Below are 11,779 nucleotides of genomic sequence, written 5' to 3' on the forward strand. Positions count from 1 at the left end.
GCCGACCACTGCACTAAGCCAAATCAGCCAGGGCCTCAAGCTCTTCTTCATGAAACAAAAACCTGTTACAGATAAGTAATATAATGGCTGGGCACTAATATAATTGTCCACAAACATCTTGTCAAATTTGTAACTTCTAGGAAACAACAACTCCATGTCAAGATAATGTTGCTTCAAGAATTCCAGCCCTTCCCTACTTTAGAAAAATCGACAAATGGCCAGTCTCAAATGCCATTCCCATGTCTTCTTGAGATCAGACAGAAGAGGCTTCCATACCCTAATGAGGCAGGGTCAACATCCCTTAACAGCATGAAGTAGTTAAGGAAGATGATCTTCCTCCCTCATCAACCCAGAAAGATTCTAGGTATGGAAGCCTCGGGGGGGGGGGGGGGGGCGGGGGGGGGCGGGATCTTATAGGATTCCAGGGCAGGAGGAATAGGAAACTGATACAGGAAAGTTAAAACAAGGCCAAACAGTGTGGGCAACTTATATCCACCTTCTAACTAACAAACCATTATCTTCCCCACCCAAGGACACAGAAAATGGTTAAAAAAAAAACCTCCCCAGTGAGAGAATGTAGAAAGGGACTGGGAAAAAGGGAAAGGGGAAAGGGACATTTTACTCCCTAAGCAAAGAAGCCTGCAGTCTCAAAGGCTTGGCAAGATAAAGTTGCCAGGTGCTTCTCCTGAATTTTGGGAAGGCCACAACAACAAAAAGTTTTAAAGGACCTTGACAATTAATCTGTACCAAAATATTCAGCAGAGGAATTTTGAGACCTATACACAGAAGGGTATCATTAATGTATTAGACCTCTACCTAACTTGCTCTCCAGATTATTTGAGAGCCCTTCTGTGCTTCATAAACCAGATGTTTGTTTGTTTTCCTTCTTTAATAAAGGTGCATACTTTAATAAATTGGCTTTTCACAATGTAGTTAAAATCTCTCATATAAATTACTGACTCGGGGGCTATCCAGTAACACCTCCCTGATGTCAGTGAGAGGTGCCTATAACATTCTCAGGAAAGAGAGAAATAGTTATTATGGGACATGGTGGTGCAAGTGTAAGCAAACATGATAACAGTGATAATTTTTGCAAATATATAAATGAGCCAAATCAACACAATGTTACATGTCAATTATATCTCAATAAAGCCGATGGTGAAAAATCAGTTGGAGTTCAGTGGGAGTTGAATTTTCACTAGAGATAAGGAGCTTGCAAAAATCAGTGAAAATCAGACCCCAGCCCATCAGCTTCACATTAAGTGTAACTTCCTAACAGCATAATTCTATTGTAGCCTCAACACTCCATGTAGTGACTAGCTATTTTCTTCACCTTTCTCATGACCCGCTGGTGGGAAAGATCTACAGAGATGGGTAGAGTAAGCCCTCAGGGCAGTTTTCATCCTCTCCCTATTCTCCCATTTTTAATAGTGGAAAGGCCTTCCTTTCCTTTGCGAACCAGGAGAATTTGCAGGTGATTCCTGGTACCAGGACCACCTTGGTGACACTTTCCCAGGGAAGGAGGCTCTCACGAGGCCATTTTATAGGAAAGTCCCTAAAAGGCAAAAAGCAGTTAAGATTCATGATCAAGGCTAGAAATGAAAACGGCCTCACAAACCTAAAATGCTCTTCTCCTCTGAGGTTAAAGCCCCTGAGGCGACAAGTGCTGGTGTCACAAGGACCTCTGAGAACATCACTGCAGTTCAAAGCTGTGTTTCCCAGTGGAAACTGCCCATCCCACTGCCTCAGTGGTGAATGTTCCTGTCTCTTTAAGTTGTCACCCGTGGGCCCCCCTCCCTGGACTTCCTGCCTGAGTTCTAAGAGGCAGGACTTCTCCATGTGCTTGGAGGAAGAGGCTGCTGCACTCACAACCAGAGGACAGCAGTAAGTCAGGGCCTTCTGTGCCAGCCTCAGAGCCTGTCACTGATTCTTCAGGAAAGGTGAGCACCATCAGGGAAAGGGAGCCAGCAGCAAAGTAGGAGCTGTGAGGATCAGGAAGAATTCAGTGCCTGCAAGAAGCTAGCTGAGTGAGCACCTCCATTCTGCTAGGTACCAGGAAGGGGAGTGGGATCTAGAAATAGTAACTCCACACTCCCAGGTGTGTGAGGATGCCTGAGTTTCACACACAGCAGCTTCAGGAGCAGTGGCAAGCATCTCCTGCAGCCTGGATGCCCACCTTCTTGCTCATGGATAGCCCTCTCCTAATGTACTTCCCGAACAAGGAAGAAAGGAGTCTGCTCACTCTCTTTCAGAGGCCAAACAGGCATTAGAACACTCCTCACCTGCATATCTGGCAAAGCAAAGAGATTTCTTTCATTTATTTTATCTTTATTGTTAAAAGAATTACATATATCTCCTTTACTCCCCCAATGGCCTCTTCTAGTCCATCCCTCTCCTCCACCCCAGGCCTTTACCACACAATTGTCTGTCCATGCATACAAGTTGTTTGGTTGATTTTCTCTCACCCACCCACCCTCCCCCACCTTCCCTCTGAGGTCCAACAATCTGTTCCACCTTTCTATGTCTCTGAAAATATTTTGTTCATTAGATTCCACATATGAATGAGATCAAGTGATACTTACCTTTCTCTGACTGGCTTATTTCCTTTAGCATAATACTTTCCAGGTCCATCTATGCTGTTGCAACAGGTAAGAGTTCGTTCTTTTTTTATAACTGCGTAGAAATCCACTGTGTAAGTGTACCAGTTTTTTTATCCACTCATCTTCTGATAGGCAGTTGGGCTATTTCCATATCTTAGCTATTGTAAATCAAACTGCTATGAACAGAGGGGTGCATATATTCTTTCTAATTAGTGTTCCTGATTTCTTAAGGTATATTCTTAGAAGTAAAATCACTGGGTCAAATGGGAGTTCCATTTTTAATTTTTTGAGGAATCTCCATACCATTTGCCACAGTGGATGTACCAATCTGCATTCCCACTACCAGTGTACAAGGGTTCCCTTTTCTCCACATCTTTGCCAACACTTGTCATTTGTTGATGATAACTATTCTGACAGTTGTGAGGTGATAGTTCATTGTCATTTTGATTTGCTTCTCTTGGATGATTAGTGACTTTGAGCATTTTTTTCTACATCTCTTGGCCATCTGTAGGTCCACTTTGTAGATCTATCTATTTAGGTCTTTTGCCCATTTTTTCTATTGGATTTTTTATCTTCCCTTTGTTAAGTTGTATGAGATCCTTTTATATTTTGGAGATTAACCCCTTATCAAATGTATTATTGGCAAATCTGTTCCCCATGGGCTCTCTTGTCATTTTGTTGATGCTTCTTTTTCTGTGCAGAAGCTTTATATTTTGACATAGGCCCATTTATTTATTTTCTCCTTAATTTCCATTGTCCTAGGAGATATATTGGTAAAAAGGTTGCTATGAAAGATGTCGGAGATTTTGCTGCCTATTGTTTCTCTTAAAATTTTAATGGTTTCACCTCTTACATTTAAATCTTTTACCCATTTTGAGTTTATTCTTGTGTAAGTTGTAAATTGGTCATCTAGTTTAATTTTTTGCATGTATCTGTCTAATTTTCCCAACACCATTTATTGAAGAGACTATCTTTATTGTATGCTCTTGCCTCCTTTTTCAAATATTAACAGAGCATAGTGGCTTCGGTAAATTTCTGGAGTCTCTGTTCTGCTTCATTGGTCTATATGAAACAGAACAGAAACAGAACTGCCTGTTCTTGTGCCAGATACAGGCTGTCGTGAGCACAGTGGCTTTGTAGTATAACTTTATATCTGGTATTGTGACTCCTCTAACTTTGTTCTTTCTCAAGATGGCTGTGCTATTCAGGGATATTTTTTTGGTTCCATATAAATTCTATGAGTGTTTGTTCTAGATCTGTAAAACATTTCATTGGTATTTTAATAGGGATTATGTTGAACTTATAAATTGCTTTGAGTACTATGCACATTTTAATTATATTGATTCTACCAGTCCATGATCATGGTATATTCTTCCACTTATTTATACCTTCCTCTCTTTTTTCAATGTCCTATAGTTTTTGAGTACAGGTCTTTTTCCACCTTAGTAAAATTCATTCCTAAATATCTTAATTTTTTCCTTGTAAGAGTAAAAAGGATTTTTGTTTTGAATTTCTTTTTTGATTTTCTTGTTGAGGTATAAAAATGGCATTGACTTCTGCATTAATTTTATATGCTCACTAAGTTGCCAAATTCATTTATTAAATCTAGTAGTATGTTGATGGAATCTTTAGGGTTTTCTATGTACAATATCATGTCATCTGCAAATAATGACAGTTTGATTTTCTCCTTTCCAATTTGGATGCCTTTTACTTGTTCTTCTTATCCAATCACTATAGCTAACACTAGTTCCTATTCAAGATAGGGATGCCCACTTTTGCTACTCTTGTTCAACATAGTACTGGAAGTCTTGGCTATAGTCAAACTGTCATTATTTGCAGATGACAAATAATTCCAATTTCAATTTTGAATGCCAGATGAAGAGGTGGAAATATAAATGGGAGGAGAAGCACAGATAAGACTCAGAAAAAAGTATCGGGAGGCTGAATAGTCATAGGCCTGAGAGCACAATGCAGCTGGGAAAGGCCAATTTCTGCTCTGGGGGGCATATGATTGAGGGGTTTCTTTGTCCTGAGGCTGGAGAGGCAGACTGAGGACAGACTGCATAGGGACTTGATGAGCACAAAATGTTCTATTGTATTAAATGCTGACTGATTGGGTGGAGCCACTTTACTTTGAGAAGCCTCGGCTATGAGGGCAGGATGTCAGGAACTGGTTGGGGGGGGATGTCCCAATCTCTCCAGGACCCTGAATATATTTAGACACATTGAGACAGGACAATGTGTTGACTTCCCAGAGCAGAATCAGAGGCTGCAGAACCTGGGACATAGGTTTTTTTTATCCAATTTCCAAAACAAAAATTCCTATTCTCTTCTCCCAAGTCAACCACCTTAAGTGTTTCCCTTGTTTCTGCCAAATTTTCCACTTTTCATGGTTTTCCAAAGTCTCCCCTGGATGCTGAATCTCCTAAAAAGACTTAGTATTTATAGCTTTGATCACTAACAGACAATTAACTAGAAAATTTAATATCTAATATTTTCTCACTGACATAGAGTGTTACAATCTCCCCTCTACCCTTTGCATTTGACATCCCTTGAAAAGGCAAAACCAAGGTCATCAAACCCTCTCGTAGTATCAGTCCAAACCCAGCGCAGGCCCTCCCAAAGTTCTTCCCTCTATTCTGATATTCAGGTGAAATGGGAACCACAATTTTGTCACTGTTGTATTACTAAGTATTTGGATTTTGCTAGACACAATGTAGGTTGTTATATCAACTTAAGGAATGAATGAATGAATGAACGAACAAACAAACAAACAAACAAATTGTGTTTGGGACTTTTTCAGGTACACATGGGAGGACGAAAAATGGCAAGAGATGAAGAAAGTGCCCATGGTAAGAATACATGCACTGCATACTTTCCCCCTAGTGTGAGTTCAACTGATAGACAACCCCAAAATGAGAGCAACTGAACAGACAACCCCAAAAGGCTCTCTGAGGTGTCTGAAGTGAAAAAGAAAGGGCCCTGAGATAGGCATTTTATTTTATTTTTTAATGTATTTTATTGATTTTTTACAGAGAGGAAGGGAGAGAGATAGAGAGTTAGAAACATCGATGAGAGAGAGTCATCGATCAGCTGCCTCTTGCACACCCCCTACTGGGGATATGCCTGCAACCAAGGTACGTGCCCTTGACCAGAATCGAACCCGGGACCCTTCAGTCCCCAAGCCAATGCTCTATCCTTTTAGCTAAACCGGTTTTGGCTAAGATAGGCATATTAGCTTGGTCTTTGCCCTTGCCCATCTTGGAGATATGAACTTGACTAGACTATGCCTCCATTCTCCAACTATAAGATGAGGTTAATAAACCTACTCTTATCTCCATAGAAAAGGATGTAGAAGGTATCAGATCATGCAATAGGTGGAGTATGTCTTACCAGGTAGAATGTTAGAGAACCAGGATGGAAAGTTAAACAGGTGTTTCATTAGCAGGTAGCAGGTTTAAGAGGGAGGGGAAAGAAGAGGAGAGAGTGAAGGAAGAAAGAAGGAGGTGATCTTATCCAATCGCCTCAACACCCCAGAAGAAACTCCATACTACTATTGTATTTCCATTTTTGAACAAAGGTTTAAAACTTAAAGTACCTTCCAAGATGGCACAGGTGGCCGATGGCTGGACTGTGATTCAAACCGAGTGTCTGGAACTCTAGATAGCCCTTCACCCCCAGGTTGCTGCCCCTTCCTGACCTTCTTCACTGGGTTGGAATCTGGGAGAAGTATGGCAGATGCAACTGAAGCCTCAAATAGGGACAGCTTTGCAGGGTGTGGACCACCAGGGATAATGGAGGTGAGGTCATGTCTGGAATGATGAAGGGGATCCCCTAGAGAAAGGCTCCCAGGTGTTGAGCATCTACAGGTGAACATGGTGTGGCCAGAGTGACAGGGATACTTGGTGAAGATCCTCCTGAGTTCAGTAAGGATTTGGTTGGAAAAGCAGAGTTGAGGCCCTGTTCTTCTTCCAAGGGCACCAGGGTCCAGTCAACCAGGATACGTTGCTTTAAGGTTTGGAAGCTCACAGATCACTTGTCCTCTAGGTTCTGGAGACACCACACAGGCCCTGCAGAAGCTCGGGTTGAGGCTCATCCTGGTAGGGAAGACAGGGGCTGGGAAGAGCGCCACGGGGAACAGTATCCTGGGCCACAGGCGCTTCGTCTCCAGACTCGCAGCCACCTCGGTGACCAGAACCTGTGAGGTGGGGAGCTGCAGGTGGGATAGATGGCATGTAGAAGTCATGGACACCCCGGACCTTTTTAGCTCCCTGGTCTCTAAGACAGACGCAGGGTTCCAGGAGCGAGCCCGCTGCTACTTGCTGTCAGCTCCTGGCCCCCATGCACTGCTCCTGGTGACTCAGCTGGGCCGCTTCACTGCACAGGACCAGCAGGCTGTGAGCGCGCTCAAGGATCTGTTTGGGGACAATGTGGTGAAGCGCACCATCGTGCTGTTCACTCGCAAGGAGGACCTGGCTGGAGGCTCGCTTCAGGAGTATGTGCGCGACACGGACAACCGTGCACTGCGGGCTCTGGTGGCCGAGTGCGGGGGCCGTGTGTGCGCCTTCAACAACAAGGCGATGGGTGGGGAACTGGAGGCCCAGGTGCAGGAGCTGCTGCTGCTGGTAGAACGCCTGGTGCATGAACACGCGGGTGTCCCCTACTCCAACGTCGTGTACCGCCTGGCGCAGGAGCTGGCCTTCTCCAGCCCCGAGGAGCAGCTGAGATTGGTGGCAGAGAAGCTGGCAGACCGCGTGTTGGTGCGACAAAAGCGAGGGCTGCTGGGCCGACTGTGTGGGTGGGTGATGGCAAGGAAGCTGCGCACAGCCACACTACTGGGCATCCTGTTCCTGCTTTGGGTATTGCTCTCCAGACACTGGTCCTAGGCCGTGGACGAGGTCCGTCCTGAAAGACAGAGTGTATTTAAGTAGGAATTGGAACCATTCTCTACGGGAGTCTGTGCCTCCGGGGCCCACAGGTTTTCCTTGTGTCCCCCACTGGCATTAATTTACCAATCCAAAGACAAAAATCCTGCCAGCTCCCATCCACCTCTCAAACCTGCCCAAGGGACCTGGCCATCCCCAAGCTCTTCTTACTGAAGCCCAACAAGTATTGCCCTTGCCTGTTTTCCACTGACCTCAGGCTGCTGTCCCAGATCCTGGTATCATCCCTGGTTGCCCCAGGAGACCAAGGAGCAGAGCCAACACAAAGCCTCCGTCCAGACCCACTTATTTCAATTGAATTGCATGAATAAAGCTTTGGTTGTGTATTAACAGAAATCAGTATTTGTAGTTGTTTGTTTATTTGCTTTATATGACCATTGAACATATACTGCTCTGTCATTCTTAACCCCTTCTGCAAAAACCACCCACTCAAATGCACACACATTGGGGTGACAAGAAGACAAAACACTGAACTGTCCATCTGTCCCAGGAAGGCACACCTCCCCCTCCTTCTCCATTCAGACCCCTTCACAGTGTGAATGGAGAGTCTTCTACAAGTCCAAGAAAACATTAACCAGAGACTTGAGTCACTAGGAGCCACAGAGGCACTGTAGAAAGTGTACTTCCAAAGAGGAGTTTTCTCACAGGCTGATACACTCATAGGGTGAGAGTAAGTTTTTCAACTCAGGGATAAATAAATTTTAAAAAAATAGGGGATTTGGAAATTTTTATTTAAATCTCAAAAGGAAGGGCAAACAGGTCTTTGCAGATTGAGTATTGGGGGTACAAGATGGGAAAAAGAGTCCCATGAAGACCTGGGAGAGTCCACTCTGACCCAGGTAAAATGAGCCAGGTTAGCATGGCTCATGTGTCCATCCACACATTCTCTGTCCCAGCATCTCCACCTTCATATACAAACTCAATATTGCTGGGTAATTCCAGATCTCTTCCCTATAATATCCTCCATCCGGTGCCTTCTCAGACAGAGATTCCCAGATCCTTTATGCCTTCCCATCACTAACAAGACATGTAACAGGGAAAAAATAAACGCAATATCTGAGAACAAATTGGAATAAGAGGCCACAAGCCCTGCCCAGAAGTCACTGAGAACATGAAGAGGAATACCAGCACCAAATGATAAGACACGGTGTTCCATCGGCTGCTAAGGGCATTGTAGTCCAACGGTTCTGCATAGATCCCAGCAGAGGCACTGATAGGGAATCTTGACTTTGGTCCACTTGTCAATATATTTTTGCAAGAAAACTCTTGCTGATGAAGGAGATGGTCACTGATGAAAAAAAAAAATGAGAAAAAAAGAATAGCAAAGTGTCTAGTGTGAGCAATGAAACTGTGCATCTTGATTATTGCTTTTTTGGTTTGGTAGGAATAGAGCTCAAAGAATCCCCAGGGGACAGTGCTTGAAGTGATTGGGAATGTAGGAAGGAGGACCCAGCGATTCCAGGGGACAGGCACACCTCACTATGGCTGCCATCCAGACCATTAGGGGTGTCCAGGCCAGCAGAGGAGGGCAGTTGGGGGTGACTAGGCCAACAAGGGAGGGCAGTCAGGGGTGACCAGGCTGACAGGCAGAAGTGGTTAGAGGCAATCAGGAAAGCAGGCAGGCAAGCAGTTGGGAGCCAGCAGTCCTGGATTGTGAGAGGGTTGTCCGATTGCCCTCAAGGAGTACTAGATTGGAAAGGATGCAGGCTGGGCTGAGGGACACATGCACCACTAAACAAATGTCATGCTCCAAGCCTCCAGTGTGTTAATAACAGGTGAAAGGTTCTGCATTATGGTGGCTTTTCCCTGCAGAAATTTTCACACAGTATTTCTAATGGACTTCTTCACTTATCCAGCAGTTGTTAGTGAAGTGCCTAGCGAGGAACCCATATTGGAACGACCTTTAAAACTCCAAAACTCTGAACAATAAACAAGTTCCTGATCTCAAGCCACACCAGAAGGCACCCAGAATGTGAAACCGAAAGGACAAAGTCTAAGGCAAAGGACGATGAGGCCAAAAGCTGCAAAACAGGAAGCACAGCACAAAACCGCTTTTCTCAGCCAACATCCTGAGACTGTGAGATAAAAAAAAAAAATCAAGAATTAAAAAGAAACAGGAAGCAGACAACTGAAATAACAGGCAGCAGAAGGTAAATAGCTAGAAAAACCAGTTGGAGAAAATTCAAAAGGAAAGAGCCCTTTTCCCGTAGCAAGGAGATTTGAATGCAGTCTTTTTAATAGCCAAAGAAAACAAATGGATACCAGAAATAAGCACAAATATGTCTTCTTTTAACTCTGCTGGGGGCAACATGAATGCTTTTTGATCCACACTTGATATTTGTCTACAATGTATCCAATATTCCAATATGTGAGAAATTTTTTAAAAATGTTAAATTGACTTTTCCTGCCTTTCAATATAAAGTGGAAAGGTGGGAGAATAAGGTGCTTTGATTTATTGTTTTTAAACCAAACTGGACAGTCTAACAAAACATGACATTTTTATCACTAAGGGACAGGGTCTCATATACATAAATAATAGCATCTTAAAAATTAGAGGGGGAAAAGACAGTTGTTAGTGAAGAGCCCAGGAAGGAACCCATATTGGAATGACCTTTAGTGCAAAGAGAAGAGTCATCAAAATGAGAGAGGAAGTCTGGGTGCTGATTCTTGTACTCTGCAGCATCTCCAGTAAGGTTTCTGAAACTAAAAAAGAAAGAAATGGGTGAGTATTAATAGTTCTGCATAAATACCAGTGTTTGTTTCTTTAAGAAAAAGTGAAAATGGTGCCTTAAGGCTTTCAGAGTCACAGGCTGGAGTAGAAACAGTGCACGCTGTCACAGGATTGAGGAGACAGGAGAGGCTGAGGGAAAGAAAGGGAAATCCTTAGAAACAGAGGGGAGGACTGTGAAGTCTTCCATGCTGTGTAATGATACTTTGCACCAATTTCACCAAGTCACCAAGGAATGGGGGACACTCAACTGACATATGACTGACAAATTATACATTGAGGGCCTCGGACATATCAGATATTGGGATGCAATTCAATAAGTGAACTTTAGTATAAATCCCAGATAGCTATACTTACATATGGTACATACTTCTCACATATGTACTTGTATTTATAAGTTGCCACATTCAATTTGCTACTATTTTGGTGAGTATTTTTATTACTGTATTCATAAAGGAAATTGGTCCATAGTGTTTTTTGTTTGTTTGTTTGTTTGTTTTCTTGTAATATCTTTGAAGGATCCTGACCTCATGGAATTAATGGAAAAGTACTTTCTCCTCACCTGGTTTTTTAAAGTATTGATGTTAATTCCTTAAATGTTTAATGATTTCACCAGTGAAGCCATCTGGTACTGGACTATTCTTTGGTTGTAGGTTTTTATTTTATTTTATACTCTTTCCTTTTATAGGTATATTCAGATTTTATTTTGGCTTGAGTCACTTTGAGTAGTTAGTATCCTTCAAAACTCTAGCATAAAAAGGCAAAAGTAGAAAAGAAAATTTGGTTCTAATGCACAGTTAGCTTACAACTTCCAGTTGCCACACTGTCAGGTGCCACCTTAGCTTTTGAGCAAAAGCCATCCCCTTCCCAGGCCAAGCTCAGCAGAGCTCCCAATGGAATTAAGCTAGAACTCCATAATGGAAGGGTAACAGCAATATCTTCTGCACTGCCCTATTCGTAGCATCATGACTCCCTAAATGGTCATCAGAATCTGGGGAAAGGCATTTTAAGATGGTTACTGGCAAGAAGGTAGGGAGAGAGAGTGTGTGAGAGAATGAGGGAGCAATAGAGGAGTGTGTGGGCGTGTGTGGCTGTGTGTGTGAGTGAAATAGGAATCGTTAGATCCTGCAGGTCTTCCAAGGGGCTGCCTTTCTGGGCAGTCTTAGATGGCAAAACCCCGCTGACACCGCAAACACTCCCGGTAAGACACCGGCTGCACAGACACCATGCCACCTTGAAGAACAGACCTATTGGGACTAGGTTCCTAGCCTTGCCACCACCCAATCTGGTCTCAGTGGCAAAACAAGACACTACAGCAACTCGGGTAAAAAACCTAAGACCACAGCTGCAGACCCAGGGACACCAAGACTCCAGGCACCCCGGCTGCAGATTTCTTGAGTCACAAATCCAATCCTCCTCCCCTTGGGCCCCATGGCAGTGGCATAGGATCTGCCAGAACCCAGCCGCACAATCAGGCTTTCTGCCTACACACAGAGCAGCAGCCCTAC

The 11,779-nt window shown here is 43.6% G+C and overlaps 1 protein-coding gene across 7 annotated transcripts; it reads left to right on the forward strand.

Moving 5' to 3' along the window:
• The first annotated feature begins 1,677 nt into the window (after nt 1–1,677).
• Nucleotides 1,678–8,831, forward strand: LOC311628726 (GTPase IMAP family member 1-like). Of its 7 annotated transcripts, none has more exons than XM_084896223.1 (4): nt 1,678–1,940; nt 2,611–2,648; nt 5,404–5,452; nt 6,648–8,831. In XM_084896223.1, exons 2-4 carry the CDS (start codon nt 2,634–2,636, stop codon nt 7,484–7,486), a joined length of 903 nt encoding a protein of 300 aa, XP_084752349.1. In that variant the 5' UTR covers nt 1,678–1,940; nt 2,611–2,633; the 3' UTR covers nt 7,487–8,831. The 7 variants fall into 7 exon arrangements, with proteins under 7 accessions (XP_084752349.1, XP_084752351.1, XP_084752355.1 ...); XM_084896225.1 differs by having other exon boundaries at nt 1,846–2,049; XM_084896226.1 differs by having other exon boundaries at nt 1,864–2,027.
• The last annotated feature ends 2,948 nt before the right edge of the window (nt 8,832–11,779 follow it).

This window comes from Pipistrellus hanaki (assembly GCF_964339955.1).
Source record: "Pipistrellus hanaki genome assembly, chromosome: 10".
In the NCBI taxonomy this organism is placed as follows: domain Eukaryota; kingdom Metazoa; phylum Chordata; class Mammalia; order Chiroptera; family Vespertilionidae; genus Pipistrellus; species Pipistrellus hanaki.

What these genes read in the sequence shown, in the direction of transcription:
- LOC311628726 (XM_084896228.1), top strand. Translation starts at nt 5,350, where the DNA reads ATGAATGAACGAACAAACAAACAAACAAACAAATTGTGTTTGGGACTT. An exon ending in AGATGAAGAAAGTGCCCATG is followed by an intron (nt 5,453 to 6,647) that starts GTAAGAATACAT and finishes CTTGTCCTCTAG; the next exon opens with GTTCTGGAGACACCACACAG.